Genomic DNA, 14,582 nt, shown 5'->3' with positions numbered 1-14,582 from the left:
ACCTTTCACGTTATAGATTATGTATTTTAAACATAATTTAGTAAATAAACAAAAAGTAACAAAAAAAATTCTTTGGAAAATTTCTGTCAAAGCTACTAAAAAATCGAACGAGAAAAATAGCATACAATGAAAAACTGAAACAAATTAAAAAAAGTTCTATAAATAAATATATTTAAAAAAAAAATGACGCTAAATGTATATCAAGGAACATTATACTGTGTATTATGTGTTTTCTTTGTAATAAACAAAAGTAATTGTTTATTTACATCAAACAAATTTTTATTTTTAACTTCGTTTTTATTCTTCCTGAATTTTAGTGAGCAAGCACACAAACAAACAAACAAAAACATGAATTAAAAGGAAAATGAAAAGTGTGTGTGAGAGAGAAAGATCACGAATAAAATGAAATTTAAATAATATAAAAATATATACGTGTATTGTGTATATAGAAAAATAATTTCACTCCCCCCAAAACAAAATTAATTATCTTAACAATTAGTTTGATTGGATCCAAAATAACTCAAAACATCTGCAATGTTTTTCCAAAAATCACGCAAATAATTTTATGAATAAAGCATTCAAAAAAATGAAAAAAAAAATATATTTTTTTTAATTAAAGTTCTTTTCTTTTCGCTGTGCATGATTTTATGGGCAAACGTAAGTAAGGCTAATAAAGAAACTATGTTTGATTCTATTTTTAACGAATAAAATTCGATTTTTCAGATTTTTTTTTTGGTGTCTTTCAATGGCTGTAACTTCTGAGTAACTTCTATGGTAATTTACTTTTAACTCATGTATCGAATGCACATCAGCAACTATTATTATTATGATGGCTAATATTTGAGATGTTTAAAAAACAAGTGTCTTTATTCCATTGCGATGCATTGTGTGTTGATGCCGAGCTACATAATCCATATCGCTATTTATTTTGAAACATTTCATGGATTTGAATTCAATGGACATTTTTTAAAATAGAATTGCGAAAAACGAATTTGTTCAAACAAGCAACAAAGATGCTATCTAAGTGTTCTGTATTACAACAAATGGCTAAAATGAAAATTGATCGACAGAAGCTGAAATTTGATTTCAATATAATGAATTTGCAGAAGATAAAATAAAAGTCATTTGGATTTGATATTTAATTTTTATTTTTCGTTTATTCAAAAGCCGTTCATACACATTTCAGACTATGGGCAATAGCATAGACCTGGTGATCCAGAATTTCCGCCACTTGGTCCGGGTAAGGCTTGGCTTGGTTGTTCAGCTCCTGAGGCTCCAGCTCCCGATGGGGAAGCACCAGCAATAAGAGCGTTTATATCTTGGGGAACACAATCGGAAGCCTGAATTGTTTGTGCTATGAAAATACAAAAAAAAAATCAATTAGTTTTATAAAATCATAAACTGATGCTTAAAGACTTGAAAACAAAGTTATTGTTCATTTTATTAGAGACACGATGTATAAACCAAAAAGTTAACTTACCAGGTGATGAAGGAGCCGAGTAGACAGGAGCTGAAGGAGCAGAAAAAGCTGGAGCAGCTGAACCGGATGAACCGTATGAACCGTATGATGGAGATCCAAATGATGGGGCAGATGGGCCATACGAAGGCGAACCGTAGCTTGGTGACATGCTATCGAAAGCTGGTGAAGGTGCTATTTGAATGAAAAAGATATGTTTTTTGTTAATAAAATTATCATTTGATTGTGAGGATATGTATTTATTGGAATTATTAAATCTAATTCGTATTTTTGGAGTTGAATTGTAAATCAATTTACCTGGTTGAGCAAACATTGGCTGAGCTGGAGCCGGGCTACCGTATGATGGCGATGAACCAAATGGTGAACCACTACCGAACGATGAGCTACCTGAGTCTTGGCATTGGCTTGGAAGAGATGATGGATTAATTGGCACAGGGACTGATTGGCTTCCGGATTCATTTGGAACGGTTTCTGAGTATGCTTCTTGATAGTATTTCTTGACAACTGGCCGTTCAATTTTGATGATTTTCTTGTTGACAATGATCGGTGCTGATGTAACGGTTTCAATATATGGACGGTATTCCGATTGGGCTGGTCGTTGAATGACAACAGGTGCAGGTTTAATAATAACTGGAGCGCCAGCATTGACGACAAAACTTTGTGGTCTACGATTGATGACCATTGGTGCTTGTTTGTTGATAAAGATTTTTGGTTTTTGAGCGGCTTGTGGACCATAGCTTTGTTGAGGACCATAATTTGCTGGTGAAGATTGAGGTGCATAGCTTGGTTGCTGTTGTTGTGGGGCATAGCTTGGTTGCTGTTGTTGTGGTGCATAGCTTGGGGGAGCGAAACTTGGTGCTTGTTGTTGTGGGCTAGGCAAGAAAACCGGTGCTGGGCTTTGTGATGGTGATGAGAAGCCTGGCGAAGATTGACCAAATGGTGAAGAACCCGATCCGGAAGCTATAAATAAAAAAATCAATATTAAATACATGAAAAATAAAAACAATTCATTGAATGATATTGAACATTCGATTCAAATCAAAATCTAAATAGCATTGATTAAATCTAGGATTAAATACTTACATGAACCGCATCCATCAGATTGAGGAGATTGGGCAGCTGGTAAGAATACTGGGGCGGGTTGAGGTGCAGATGGTGCGAATGATGGTTGTGATGCTGCTGGTCCTGGTGCGTATGATGGTGGTGGGAGTGGGAATACCATGCCAGATTGGCCAGATTGGCCAGATTGACCAAATGGTGAAGAACCCGATCCCGAAGCTATAAACAAATAAAAAAAATTACATTGAACATTAAATATATGAAGAAAGAAGTAGTAATTCATAGTATGATATTAAATATACATTTTTCAATCAATATCTAAATAGCATTGATTAAATACTTACATGAACCGCATCCATTAGATTGAGGAGATTGGGCAGCTGGTAAGAATACTGGGGCGGGTTGAGGTGCAGATGGTGCGAATGAGGGACTTTGTGCAGGTGAAGCTAGAAATAACAATAAATAATCATTATTAAACCTACTTTATAACAGATACGAAATGATGAACTGCGAATCTCATGAAAATCGTATAATTTGACTCGATTTAGATGATTTTAAAATTGATTTAATTAAATAAATAAAAATTACATTTAACATTAAACATTTGAAGAAAAAACACAATTCATAGTATGGTATCGAATATACGTTTCAAATCAACATTTAAATGGCATCGATTAAATACTTACATGAACCGCATCCGTCAGATTGAGGTGATTGGGCAGCTGGTGCGAAGCTTGGAGATCCAAAAGATGGTTGTGATGGACCAAGTGCTGGCTGTGATGGATATGGAGCGTACTGAGGTTGTTGTTGTGCTGGAGAAGCTATATATTCGAAAAAAAAATTATCATTAGATATTATATTAAATTTTGAGTGCAAGCAGAATGGTTTGTCAAACTAATTAAATTCCAATTTGAAATAAGATTTTACTTTGAATCAGACTAAAACGAAAAATACTTACGATATGGAGAAGGTGCAAACGGTGATGGTCCTGATTGTCCCGATGAGCCCGAAGCTATAAATAAAAAAAAACATTAACTATTATAAACATCAACTGACTTTGCATAAAATGAAACATTCAAATTGTTCAGGCGTTTCAAGTTGCAAGGAGTATAAATTATGAAAAAACGACTTACGAGTACATGGTGGTGGTGACGGTGGCGACGGTGGTGATGGATAAGAAATCATAGGTTGTGGAAGGAAGGGTGATGGTGACCCTTGCGGAGCGAATGGCGAACTTGAACCACCGGATCCCGAACACTGAGCTTTTGCCATAAAGGCACAGTGTGTGCTCAAAAGAGCAAAGATAACCAAACTTGTCTTCATCGTATTCATTTTGCCGAGATACGATATGAATGCGATAAGCAACCGTTGTACTCTGATTGAATTGCATTGAATGTAGATGCTTTTATATCAATGCTCTGTCTGCTGAGTTGAATGAATTCAGTTTAGAATTCCATTGGATTATAAATGTGTACGTGCCACAATCTCAAAATTTCTAGTTAAAATTGTTTGGTGAAAAAAAAAAAAATAGTCAATGAATCGTCGCATTCGGTGTATCCATTCATTCGATTTCTGAACGATGTTTTCATACATCTATGCATCGTCATAACATTGAATAAAAGTTGAAAATATTTACGATTTTTAATACATACATATATACACTTTGAATGCATTTGCCAACATGCAAATGGCATATTTATTATTTTCTAAATGTTTACGCGCTCTCATCAAAATATTATGGCATTCTTATGAATGACACTAGAAATGCATTTACACAAGCTTAATTCATCAGCAAATTCAGATTACGTGCATGCTAAACATAACAATTTCCTATAATCTGTAACACAAGACGAAGAAAAACGAAAAGACAACATTCATTTTACACATTTATGATTTTTCATTTTTATTGAAAATCAAACAAAAAAAACAATTGAGTTTACTACAAAATACAAATAAATATACAATGGCTTTTTTCGGTTTAAAATAAATATTAATCGATAAAAAGCTGCTGCGTTGTTGTTTGCCAAACAAAAAAAAATAATTGATTTTTATCACCACGATTGTTTACCATGTAAATGCTCCAAAATGTGGCGAACATCTTCATTGGAAGTGTTTTTGTAGTCTTCGAAACTCAAAATTTCATAGTCTTTGTTATTTTTGGTGAATTTCCGGACGGTTGGTTTCGAGTCGTCGGTATTGGTACTCTTGGCAGGTGTTGTCGATTCACTGGCACGCCGTTCATCGTTGTATTTTTGATAGACTGGATTGGTTCTATCACTTTTCGATGAATAAACTTGGACAACGAGCTTTCCATCTTTGCCTTCATATTGCATTGGCACAACTTGATACATGCTACGTGGTGGTGGTGATCGTTCATTTTTCGGTTTTCGGGCTGCACTTGTTGTTGTTGATGCTCTATTGGTGTCACGGCTATCAGTCTTTTGTTCGTATTGTCGTTGCCATTTATTTTGATCGGTACTGCGTTTCTCTGGTTTGTTTTGATCGTTGTTGTTGTTATTGGCGGCACTTCGATAAGACATATCGCGAATCAATGCCATTGCATCGATAGCCAATTGATCAGGTTGTGCCATTACACGTCCAGGTACTGGATTCATTTCCCGGATAACGTCTTTCTTGCTATTCAAAATGTCAGCCAAACCCGGAAAATTCGGTTGATCTCGAACAATGGCTTCGTCATATTGTTGTGGTGTGATTAAACGCAGATTGCCATTGTTTTCCAAATATTTGTGGCCATAACGGTCGTAGATATAGCGACGTTCGTTGGTTGGTTTCTCACCGCTTTCGGATCTGACTGCACCGGGATAATATGACACTGCTTTGCCTTGAACATATTCAATGTATTGTGGTTGATGTGATCCACATTGTTTGCACACAGACTCTGTCACAGATGAACCACATTGATGGCAATGCGTAGCTTTTTCGGTTTCTTTGGTGTCCCATTTACGTTTGTCGCTGGATGGTAATTCAACACGTGATTGAGTCGAATATTTTAAGTATTCGTCACTTTTTCCACGACCAGATTCATACTCTTTCACACGTAACACTGGAACTTTGCCTAAAGTGGTGCTGGTGGTGGTGCCAGATGATGATGAGGTCGAAGTGGTTGAAGCAATTTGACGTCGTCTGCGTGTGTTGACTTTACTTGTAACCTCCTTGAATATTTGTGCAACTTTACCGGCTCCATCTTTCAATGTTTTCTTGAGTGAATCAAACTTTTCCGCACCGATTGAACCTAATGACGAGCCTACTGAGCTTTCACCGTCATCGTTATTAGAACGACTTTGCAATCGAGTTTTGAATTGTGTAAAGCGATCCTTCAAATCGCCTTGAAGATTCGAATCACTTGATCTACTTTGAATTGCACTCTTAATGTTCTCAATCATACCAGTGATTGATTTTGTCATTCCACTGACTGTATCAGCAGTTGCTTGTCGTCGAATACGTTGCGCATATTGTTGTTCTGAACCATCTTGTGGCAATTCATAAACGACGTAATCACCATCGTTATCATAACGAACTGGAAGAACATATCCGGAACTGTATAGATTTCGTGATGATGGCGATGAAGACGACGAACAGTGCATTGCACATTGTTCAGGGCTATATCCACAGGAGCATGGTTTACCTTGTTGACATTGACATTCTGAAAATCAAAAAAAAAAGATGTTCAACAAATCACAGCAAAAATTTGTTGAATTCTTTGAATGTTCTTACCGTGTTTGTGATGTGCAGTTCGTTCGTCTTTTAATTCACTGGTACGTTGTTCATTAGCTGGTGCCTGAATTGTATAATCAAATTTGTATTTCGTCTCAACCGGTTTGCTATCACGTGATTGCGATGCAATGTTGTAACTATACGATTTTCTGCAATAAAAACATAACGAAACAAATAAGCATATTTGACACAAATAAATCTATGAAAAAATCTCTCTTACAATTCAGGGTTTGATTCACTCTTTTTTGGCTCTTCAATGCTAAAATCAAACTTATATTTCGTATCAGTTCTTTCTAATTGCGGCTGCGATTCATCAGCATATTCGGACACATATAGTTTAGATCCACTGCATCCACAAGATTCAGATGGCTGTCACAAAATCAAAAGTAAAAACACCACATTACACTTGACTTTCGAGACACAAAATTTGAGATCACTTCAATGCAATTTTCTCACTCAAACAGAACTTACCAAATAGTGACCAGAACTGTGGCCTATGATGACCGCCGAAACAAAAACCACCAGAATAGACTTCATTTTGGCTTCTGAATGTCCACGATGATACGAAATAACGACTGAACGAACAACTTAAATTGAATTATTATCCAAAGCCAGCTAAACCATTTATATAGTTGGACAATTGTGTCAATCGTCAGCAGTTTTTTTCGGCCACAGTTGACAAAAAAAACAACATTAATTTGAACTTGCTCTTGAAAAGTCGATGGCTTCAGCACTTTTTTTTGTGTTATTGCATGGTAAAAAAAAGCATACAAACCTTGCATTAAGAAGATACACTTTTTCTTTCTCTTTCTTTCATTCTTTTTCTTACCTATCTCTATCTATCGTAATTTTTTTACGTAATTCATATGTGAGGCCATTCAAACAAAAGAAGTGTGGATCAACATGAGAAAAGGTCATTCGCAATTTACATAACTACTGAAGAAATGAACACAATGTTTATGCGTATGTTTTGCGTTGGCATATTGTTTTATTTTTATATTATTATTTTATTAACGCTTAATCTACAAGATCATTCATTTTTTTCGTGATTTATTTTAAATAATAATAATAAAAATATATGTTTTAATTAATAATAATAAAAAGAAGAATAAGAAGAAAAATATCACAGCTAAAGTGAAAGAATCAATAATGAATAGTTGCTTGCGCATCTACATATCATCGTCGTCGTGTCAAAGAGGTCTGATATGCTGGACACTGGTGTTGGTACTTATATGATCTTTCATAGGCGTCCCACAATTGTTGAAGATAAATCTGTTCGGGCGATAGATTGGCGACGTGTCCCATGTAATATGGATTTGGTGGCAACGGTTGCGGGCCGGGTGTCGTTGAAATTGGAATATTTTTGAATTTTTGATCGTTTCTGTTTAATTCACTAAATCCGATATCTGAATAATAGAAATGATTTGGATTTGGCGCTCGGTGTTCTTTCTCATGCTCATTAACCATTGGATCGTCTTCATCACTTTCGAATTCTGGTTCATCGTCAAACTCACTTTCAGCCGAAAACGATGGCTTTTTAAATTCAATCACTTTTGCATTCATATCGTATAGCCTTTCCTCGGGAACGTTCGGTGGAATGACTCGTCGACGTGGTACTTCGATGGGTCTTTTCTTAAAACCATATTCTAGTTGACCTTCTTTAAGTGTTTGTTGGGCTGCTTTCATTGCAATCATTATACTCACTGGATCTGCTGGTATTTTTGGCCTAAGAATGAGAATTTTTTTTGCGTTAAAAGAGTGCTTAAACTATTGACTTTCAAATCAAAAGAAAGAGATAAAGAGCATTACTTTTCTGGTTTTTTAAAGTAAACATCTCCTGAACCATCAGCATGAACAAGATCACCACAATTACATTTTTTGGGTGGACCATTAAACAATGATTCTTCATCGAATTCCTAAATGATAAAAAAGTACAAAACAAAGAAAAACAAAGAAAATAAGGCAATTGCATCGATAAGCGCTGAAATACTATGCTAAAAGATGAAATGCCTGAAAAACCACCAATTCAAGAAAAAGAAGCAAGTTGGTCGGAAAGAGAGAGAGACAAAGACGAGGGGATAGGGGAAATGAGATATGTGAATGCAAAAACATACATAGAGTAAAAACACTTTGGGTAATTTCAATATTGACATTGTCACTTTATTATACAAATTTTGTGTGTGTGTTTGTGTGTGTGCTCACAAGACAAATAAAATTATCAAATTTACAACATATTCGGAATATTTCATTCCCAAAATGTTTTCCTCTAGATGTTATCATCGAATTGATGTTATTGTTATAAAAATGTGCGCGCGCTAATGAAATCGAAATCGTGCACTAAAGAAAAACATTGAGAAATTGTTGAAATATTCGTGAGATCAGTCACTATAAACAACAAACTGTGCAGTTTGTTGAAAAAAATCTTAACTAATTGTGACAAAATCTTCGTCACCATCGCATTTGATTTGAAGACCACCACCAAGACCACCGCCGCCAAATCCACTACAGCCCTTTTTGCATTTCCATTTCGCAATACCTTTGGCAAGAAAGCTAGGCAATTGAGCACAAACTGTACATTTTGAACCTCCGCCATTGAGACCTCCAAAAAGACCAAATGATCCATCTAAACATCCTAGACCCAATCCGAATTTCGAATTGTGTTTCGATGGTAAATCAAATGATCCTTCAAATTTCGAACCGTGATGCGATGGCCCGTCAAATGATCCTCCGAAATTTGAACCGTGTTGAGATGATCCATCAAATGACGGTCCAGAAGTGTTTATGTCTATTCCTACTCCTGCAGCTGGTGCGCCGTTTGCTCCGCAACTGCAAACTAGTGGAACACCTGAAACACCTGGCATACATGGAATATTATTTGATCCTGGATTTGGTGTCAATGGGGCTGGTGTAATTGGTGCTAGAGGTGGCGAGGGTCCTATTTGGAAACCTGGTGGAAAGGGATAGCCTGGTGGATACGATCCTGGTGGAAATGAGCCAGATGAACACGATCCTGGCTGCTGTGAATTTGGCGGAAGTCCGTTTGGTGGGAATGAATGTGGAGGAAATTGTCCATCGGCTGTTGGTGGAAGTGGATATACCTTTGCGGGCAATACTGCCTGTTGAACACACGAGCAAATGCTGGGTTGACCAGGTTGTGCATGGTTAAAATTTATATTTCCATGAATGCCGCCGTTTCCTTGAAAGCCACCGTTCCCTTGGAAGCCGCCATTTCCTTGAATGCCACCGTTTCCTTGGAAGCCAGCGTCTCCTTGGAAGCCGCCATTGCCATGGAAGCCACCGTTTCCTTTGAAACCGCCGTGTCCTTTGAAGACGTCATTGCCTTTGAAACCATCTTTGTCTCCGCCAGAACAACCACATCCTTTATGAAGAAGGCATGCCTGGAAAGAACAAGAAAAAGAAGAAAGCACGAAAAACATTAGAAATGTAAAGCAATTTATGCTTGTTGGAAATAATTTTGCAACAAAACCGCGAAAACACTTACATGTGTGTGACATAGAATGCCCGAAACTAGAATAACACTTAGTATGTGTCTCATGCTGACGAAAAATTGTGTGTCAAATGCTCTCTATCCACACTCTTCGAACGACAACTGACTGATGTTGTTTCCGTTGCGCGAACAATCTATTTATACTCGAATCGCCTTCGAAATGCCATAAATCAGATCAAATTCACGTATTTAATCATAAACATCATTCAATCGGCGAATTTTATGTGTTCAACGCTGTGTGATAATTTGCTACAATGTCACCGTGTTATTTTTTTCTCGTTCATCTGTTTCTAGTTAATGTTGTTGTGTCTCGTTGTTACGCATACGAAACATTCGTTGTTTGTGCGCGTCGCTCTTCAAATGTTTGCAAAACATAACCAAAGTTGAATTTAAATATGGAACTGCATTGTTTAACGTCCAAGTGAACAGCTGCGACTGATGCAATGTGAAAATGCACGCAGACAATTTAAATTTTCTCCGAATTCAAAAACTTAAAATGAAACTTTGATCATTTGGGTTATTTAACCGAACTTTGATTTGAAAACAATAAATAAAATACCGTTTGTTGTGTAAAGTTTTATTTTAGAATTTATTATTATTTTTATTTTCTTGCTCACACTTCTGAATATTATCATTTGATTCACATATACAAATTTGATTTGTTAACTGTTTTCACAACATAATTTGAATCACATTTCAAACCCAAACGATTGAACAATTTCAATACCAATGAACCGACAAATGAATCGACCTGTACACAGTCCATGTAAATCGTGTAACATGTAAAGGGTAGCTTGTGAACGTGTCGCCATGTCGATACTGAAATTAAATTAAATCGATCATTTAAAATCAGCTATAACAGTGTAAACATCGATTCGGTAAATTATTCACTTACCACCAGCCGACAGGCCATTTACAATGTTACAATCTTCCATTGTTTCGATGCCATCAAGTTCATTTTCGGTTGGAGTTGCAGTTGCATTGGAAATTGTACGAATGAAACAACGTTTATCAAACTCTTTTTGTGTATTGTAAGTGTAGGCCGATTGGAATGGAAACAGGTATGTTTGTTCAGCCTTTTCCAGCCATGGCATCAACAGTTCGGTCATTTGTGCAATTTGATCCAAATCATTTTCTTCAGACACACAAACATAATCACCGGTCGATAGTTTGTAGACGGATGTTTTGCAGCCATCAATTTGACACAATGGGCTTGTTTTCTTTAAAATTGTTGTTTGCACAAAATCGAAAATTTGCCGACCTTCAATAATGAATAGATTTTTGAACTTTTCTACGCCCGACGATTCTCCTTCGTCCATCCATTTCCATGACAGTGCTGTTGGTTCAATTTGACTATTTCTAGAAAACGAAAAAAAAATGGTATTTATACTAGCAGTTTTCGCGACAATACTGAAACTTACTCTTCGTCAAATTCGTCGTAATTTCCCCAAAATGCACGTGTATCAGGTTCAATTAATTCACCAAATTCCATTATTTTGCCGGGTTTTATGTACCGAAAGCTACGACGCAAAAATCCAAATTGTTTGAATGATTTGACAACAATATCGATTCTAACCTCAAAGTGATTTAATTCACAATGATATTGTGTTTATTGCCGAACACACAATGACATTTTTAGTACAAATCTATCCAGAGTGTCAAATGTGTCAAATGTTATTTTATCGTTGTTTTTTGTTTTTGATCTGTCAAAACAAATTTTATCAGAAAAAAATCAATTGAATTGACGGCAAGAGGTTCCATTTTAAACTCTAAGAAAAAAATCATGTATTTAATAAACACCGAACAACGCGAGCACTTGAAATTGCTGCGAGAAAATAGTCCAGAAGGTACACAGTGTTTTTTTTTTGGTTTTTTAAGAAACCCTGCAAAAACAAATTGAATGCCACGATTTTAAATTTTCAGTTGCCATTGAGATATGCAAAGTTACTTTGGATTACATGAACAATGGTTCCAATACAAATAAATTCCAGGCCATCGCAAGTAATACATACTTTCAATCAAAACAATCAACAAGTTTTTATCGACTATTCAAAGTTAACATTTGTTGTGTATATATTTTTTTTCCTTTCAAAGCTAAACTAAATACAACAACAGCTGCCCTTCAAGATGCCATAAATGCGCTGATTATGCTTCAATTGAATTCAATAAAAACAAATGTATGTGTAAATTCAATATGGATGAAATTAAAAGAAAACAATAATTGGTAATTTTCATGTATTTTTAGGTGACCGAAGACGAATTTTCGCAAATTGAACAGACAGGATTTACAAAAGAGCACATTTCAATACTATGGCAATTTGTTACCAGCAAAAAGGAATACGTTCGAAATGTATTGGATCAAATAAGTTTGGTTGAATATCGATTTCGTGATTTAGAATGGCGCTTAGAAGGCAGAGTAGCGTCACGCAGTCTAATTCAACAATCTATTCCATTTATAACGATCAAATTCCATTTGGATTCGGAAAAAGTCGACGAAAATAAAAGTCCATTGGGTTTAATTGAACAACCGATAGTCACCAAGTCTAATAGTGATGATTCGCAACAACAACAACCGCATAGTCGCAAAAAAGAAGTCGTTTTTCAAACCGATCCGAATAATTTGATTTACATCATTAATGTGTTAGAGAAAACACTGCAAGAAGCTCGAACGCATCGCGTACGAAATGTGGTTAAAAACCTATAAGCTTATATTAATTAATAAAATCATATCCCAGCATATACGCCCATAAAAATACAAATTTTTATTTATTTCACAAGTCAACACGTTTTTTTTTTCTTAGCTTCGCTTTGATTTGATTGGAATATTTAATAGATCGTCGGTAAGACGTTGTTTGGATGATGGGGTGCGAACGAGTGGTGTTTTTCGTCGGATTAGTGGTGATGGAGTGGCTGGTGTTTTTTGTGAAAGTGGTGTTCTTGGACTAGGCGTTAATAAGTGATCTTTTACACCGATACTCGAGGATGCCAAGCGTTTTGCAGCGGGAGACATTGATGCCAGACGATCCATTGTTGATCGAATATGTGGTGAGGAGATATTTCGACGAGCCGCTTCCAATGCTTTTGCTTTTTGATTACGCATTCGTTCACCAGCCTTTTCAGCCAGTGAATGGGCAATCGTTTCACGCCTTGATGTCTCAGCAATACGAAATGATGGACCCGATGAAGGTCGAACTGGCGTATCTGAACCATCCAATCGGAACGGTGTTCCTTCTAATTCACCCCATGTCATTAAAGGACTCTCGGCAACACCTGGCTGTGATAGGAAGAAAAAACGAAGTGTTCTATTTAACTTCTGAATGAGTGTGAAATTGATAAAAAATAAATTACCTGCGGTGACGGTGTTGCTACAAAGCTGAAACCACGCACATTTCTTTCTGATAACGCTGTTACAGCATTTCCATCGATTCCAACGCGACCATTCAGATTGTTTGACTGTGCTTTTGCCAAATCAGTGATTGTGTCTTTATTCTGTTGATCGTTAAATGGATTCGCATTGAAACGTGTATTGTTGTATTCTATTTCCTGTTTTTTATCGACTCGCTCCAATTGTTCGGCTTTGGACAGCTCAACACCATCCGGGACATACATGATGCTATTTTTGTTTGTGTATTTCCATGTATCGATCTATAAAATTTCAAATTGATTAAATATGAGTTTGTCAATACGATTCTGTGAGAATTACTTACTCTCTTTGGGCCAATAATCTCTTTGAATTGATCTTCAATTTTTGGTAAATCTAAACTTAGAGCAATGGCCATGGCGGTTTGTTGTTCAGCCTCAAATAGTACGGCAAACTTTTGACGCAATTTTTTATCGGCTGTCTCAATCAACTCTTCAAAACTGCAATTATCCTCACTTGTATGCGTAGCAAGAAAAGAGTCCAACGTATGTCCATCGGATGGTGCTTTTTTACTTCGCCTTGACGTGGTGGAAAGTGCATCTGAGTTTCTTTCTTGGAACAACCTTGACGATGGCGTTGAGAATGTTGATTGGTTCCAGTCTTCTCGCTGCGGTGTTTCAAATGTGGCCGGACTCTCCGCTAATTAGATAAGATCGAATATTCTTCATTGTAATCGATGAAATGTGTCAAAGGAGAATGTGAATTACTTACATCCAAGTGGTTCATTTGGTTTATGACCACTGTATTTTGCATAAATTTCCCTGAGTTTTATAATATCATTCTTTTCCATTGCATCCAGGTATGCATTTTGCGCTTTCAATTTTTCCAAATCCGGAAAGAAATCTTTTTGTATTATTTTGCCGAGCTCCTATTCAATCAAAACAAAATGGAATTCAATCAATGAATGAATTATTGTGAAAGTATAAATAAGAAAATTTTACCTCAATGTATTGTTCCTCTGTCAATATTTTCATTTGACCCCGTTTTGTTCGGGGTACTTTTGGCATTTTAAATTCGACCACCGCATTGTCCATCTTTTTTATGGCTTCCAAAGCCCGTTCACCTAGTTTTTCCGTCATTTTTTCACAAATTTATCGGCGATAATACAATTTCATTGAAAACGTTTTGAGATATGATGTTATTATTTTATGCTTGTGACAGCATTCTTGTCAATTGTTCGAATGTCATCATAAACAAATACACGTTCCCAGAAGTGAATTAGTTTTAGACAAAAATATGAGCCTACTATGTTGACCTGTAGATGGCGTTAGTTCGGTAACACGTATGCAATCGCTTGTTAGTTGTACAATTGTTCATTTCAAAGGGAAATGGACAAAACTCAATCAATAAAATATGCAAATCCATGATAGTCTAAATATTCT

At 36.1% G+C, this 14,582-nt stretch overlaps 7 protein-coding genes across 10 annotated transcripts; 1 reads left to right on the top strand and 6 right to left on the bottom strand.

The window, feature by feature from the left end:
• Nucleotides 1–1,130: 1,130 nt before the first annotated feature.
• LOC116350589 (DNA-directed RNA polymerase II subunit RPB1-like) lies at nt 1,131–3,923 on the bottom strand. Of its 3 annotated transcripts, XM_031782426.1 has the most exons (8): nt 3,670–3,923; nt 3,495–3,548; nt 3,223–3,357; nt 2,881–2,982; nt 2,561–2,755; nt 1,775–2,437; nt 1,481–1,651; nt 1,131–1,354 (listed from the first exon to the last, which is right to left on the bottom strand). In XM_031782426.1, exons 1-8 carry the CDS (start codon nt 3,866–3,868, stop codon nt 1,188–1,190), a joined length of 1,686 nt encoding a protein of 561 aa, XP_031638286.1. In that variant the 5' UTR covers nt 3,869–3,923; the 3' UTR covers nt 1,131–1,187. The 3 variants fall into 3 exon arrangements, with proteins under 3 accessions (XP_031638286.1, XP_031638287.1, XP_031638288.1); XM_031782427.1 differs by lacking the exon at nt 2,881–2,982; XM_031782428.1 differs by lacking the exons at nt 2,561–2,755; nt 2,881–2,982.
• Nucleotides 3,924–4,561: 638 nt separating this feature from the next.
• On the bottom strand, nt 4,562–6,854 carry LOC116350584. Its single transcript, XM_031782422.1, has 4 exons — nt 6,743–6,854; nt 6,492–6,640; nt 6,272–6,420; nt 4,562–6,200 (listed from the first exon to the last, which is right to left on the bottom strand). The coding sequence occupies exons 1-4, from the start codon at nt 6,806–6,808 to the stop codon at nt 4,588–4,590; spliced, it is 1,977 nt and encodes a 658-aa protein (XP_031638282.1). The 5' UTR covers nt 6,809–6,854; the 3' UTR covers nt 4,562–4,587.
• A 480-nt stretch (nt 6,855–7,334) lies between these two features.
• LOC116350602 lies at nt 7,335–8,285 on the bottom strand. Its single transcript, XM_031782445.1, has 2 exons — nt 8,081–8,285; nt 7,335–7,997 (listed from the first exon to the last, which is right to left on the bottom strand). Exon 2 carries the CDS (start codon nt 7,964–7,966, stop codon nt 7,448–7,450), a length of 519 nt encoding a protein of 172 aa, XP_031638305.1. The 5' UTR covers nt 7,967–7,997; nt 8,081–8,285; the 3' UTR covers nt 7,335–7,447.
• Nucleotides 8,286–8,406: 121 nt separating this feature from the next.
• Nucleotides 8,407–9,907, bottom strand: LOC116350595 (collagen alpha-5(IV) chain-like). Of its 2 annotated transcripts, XM_031782436.1 has the most exons (3): nt 9,774–9,907; nt 9,522–9,669; nt 8,407–9,485 (listed from the first exon to the last, which is right to left on the bottom strand). In XM_031782436.1, exons 1-3 carry the CDS (start codon nt 9,825–9,827, stop codon nt 8,695–8,697), a joined length of 993 nt encoding a protein of 330 aa, XP_031638296.1. In that variant the 5' UTR covers nt 9,828–9,907; the 3' UTR covers nt 8,407–8,694. The 2 variants fall into 2 exon arrangements, with proteins under 2 accessions (XP_031638296.1, XP_031638295.1); XM_031782435.1 differs by having other exon boundaries at nt 8,407–9,669.
• A 428-nt stretch (nt 9,908–10,335) lies between these two features.
• Nucleotides 10,336–11,377, bottom strand: LOC116350597. Its single transcript, XM_031782439.1, has 3 exons — nt 11,201–11,377; nt 10,675–11,138; nt 10,336–10,598 (listed from the first exon to the last, which is right to left on the bottom strand). Exons 1-3 carry the CDS (start codon nt 11,269–11,271, stop codon nt 10,420–10,422), a joined length of 714 nt encoding a protein of 237 aa, XP_031638299.1. The 5' UTR covers nt 11,272–11,377; the 3' UTR covers nt 10,336–10,419.
• Nucleotides 10,550–12,550, top strand: LOC116350600 (COMM domain-containing protein 2). Its single transcript, XM_031782442.1, has 4 exons — nt 10,550–11,626; nt 11,703–11,780; nt 11,874–11,956; nt 12,025–12,550. The coding sequence occupies exons 1-4, from the start codon at nt 11,563–11,565 to the stop codon at nt 12,481–12,483; spliced, it is 684 nt and encodes a 227-aa protein (XP_031638302.1). The 5' UTR covers nt 10,550–11,562; the 3' UTR covers nt 12,484–12,550.
• LOC116350593 (splicing factor ESS-2 homolog) lies at nt 12,519–14,369 on the bottom strand. Its single transcript, XM_031782433.1, has 5 exons — nt 14,142–14,369; nt 13,912–14,068; nt 13,487–13,839; nt 13,128–13,424; nt 12,519–13,053 (listed from the first exon to the last, which is right to left on the bottom strand). The coding sequence occupies exons 1-5, from the start codon at nt 14,277–14,279 to the stop codon at nt 12,577–12,579; spliced, it is 1,422 nt and encodes a 473-aa protein (XP_031638293.1). The 5' UTR covers nt 14,280–14,369; the 3' UTR covers nt 12,519–12,576.
• Between the last annotated feature and the right edge of the window lie 213 nt (nt 14,370–14,582).

Source organism: Contarinia nasturtii, unplaced genomic scaffold, assembly GCF_009176525.2.
Source record: "Contarinia nasturtii isolate CC-2019 unplaced genomic scaffold, AAFC_CNas_1.1 Cnas_scaffold_4311, whole genome shotgun sequence".
Lineage (NCBI taxonomy): Eukaryota > Metazoa > Arthropoda > Insecta > Diptera > Cecidomyiidae > Contarinia > Contarinia nasturtii.
This window is presented reverse-complemented; position numbering and strand designations above follow the sequence as displayed.

Coding starts and splice junctions, on each gene's coding strand:
- LOC116350589 (XM_031782426.1), bottom strand. CDS start 3,868: ATGAATACGATGAAGACAAGTTTGGTTATCTTTGCTCTTTTGAGCACA. Junction 3,549..3,669: donor GTCACCACCACCATGTACTC/GTAAGTCGTTTT, acceptor TTTTATTTATAG/CTTCGGGCTCATCGGGACAA. Junction 3,358..3,494: donor GTTTGCACCTTCTCCATATC/GTAAGTATTTTT, acceptor TCGAATATATAG/CTTCTCCAGCACAACAACAA.
- LOC116350584 (XM_031782422.1), bottom strand. CDS start 6,808: ATGAAGTCTATTCTGGTGGTTTTTGTTTCGGCGGTCATCATAGGCCAC. Junction 6,421..6,491: donor AGTGAATCAAACCCTGAATT/GTAAGAGAGATT, acceptor TTTTTATTGCAG/AAAATCGTATAGTTACAACA. Junction 6,201..6,271: donor AACTGCACATCACAAACACG/GTAAGAACATTC, acceptor TTTGATTTTCAG/AATGTCAATGTCAACAAGGT.
- LOC116350602 (XM_031782445.1), bottom strand. CDS start 7,966: ATGATTGCAATGAAAGCAGCCCAACAAACACTTAAAGAAGGTCAACTA.
- LOC116350595 (XM_031782435.1), bottom strand. CDS start 9,827: ATGAGACACATACTAAGTGTTATTCTAGTTTCGGGCATTCTATGTCAC. Junction 9,670..9,773: donor GCATTCTATGTCACACACAT/GTAAGTGTTTTC, acceptor TGTTCTTTCCAG/GCATGCCTTCTTCATAAAGG.
- LOC116350597 (XM_031782439.1), bottom strand. CDS start 11,271: ATGGAATTTGGTGAATTAATTGAACCTGATACACGTGCATTTTGGGGA. Junction 11,139..11,200: donor TACGACGAATTTGACGAAGA/GTAAGTTTCAGT, acceptor TTCGTTTTCTAG/AAATAGTCAAATTGAACCAA. Junction 10,599..10,674: donor AAATGGCCTGTCGGCTGGTG/GTAAGTGAATAA, acceptor ATTTAATTTCAG/TATCGACATGGCGACACGTT.
- LOC116350600 (XM_031782442.1), top strand. CDS start 11,563: ATGTATTTAATAAACACCGAACAACGCGAGCACTTGAAATTGCTGCGA. Junction 11,627..11,702: donor GCGAGAAAATAGTCCAGAAG/GTACACAGTGTT, acceptor TTAAATTTTCAG/TTGCCATTGAGATATGCAAA. Junction 11,781..11,873: donor TAAATTCCAGGCCATCGCAA/GTAATACATACT, acceptor TTCCTTTCAAAG/CTAAACTAAATACAACAACA.
- LOC116350593 (XM_031782433.1), bottom strand. CDS start 14,279: ATGACGGAAAAACTAGGTGAACGGGCTTTGGAAGCCATAAAAAAGATG. Junction 14,069..14,141: donor CAGAGGAACAATACATTGAG/GTAAAATTTTCT, acceptor TTGATTGAATAG/GAGCTCGGCAAAATAATACA. Junction 13,840..13,911: donor ACCAAATGAACCACTTGGAT/GTAAGTAATTCA, acceptor TTATCTAATTAG/CGGAGAGTCCGGCCACATTT.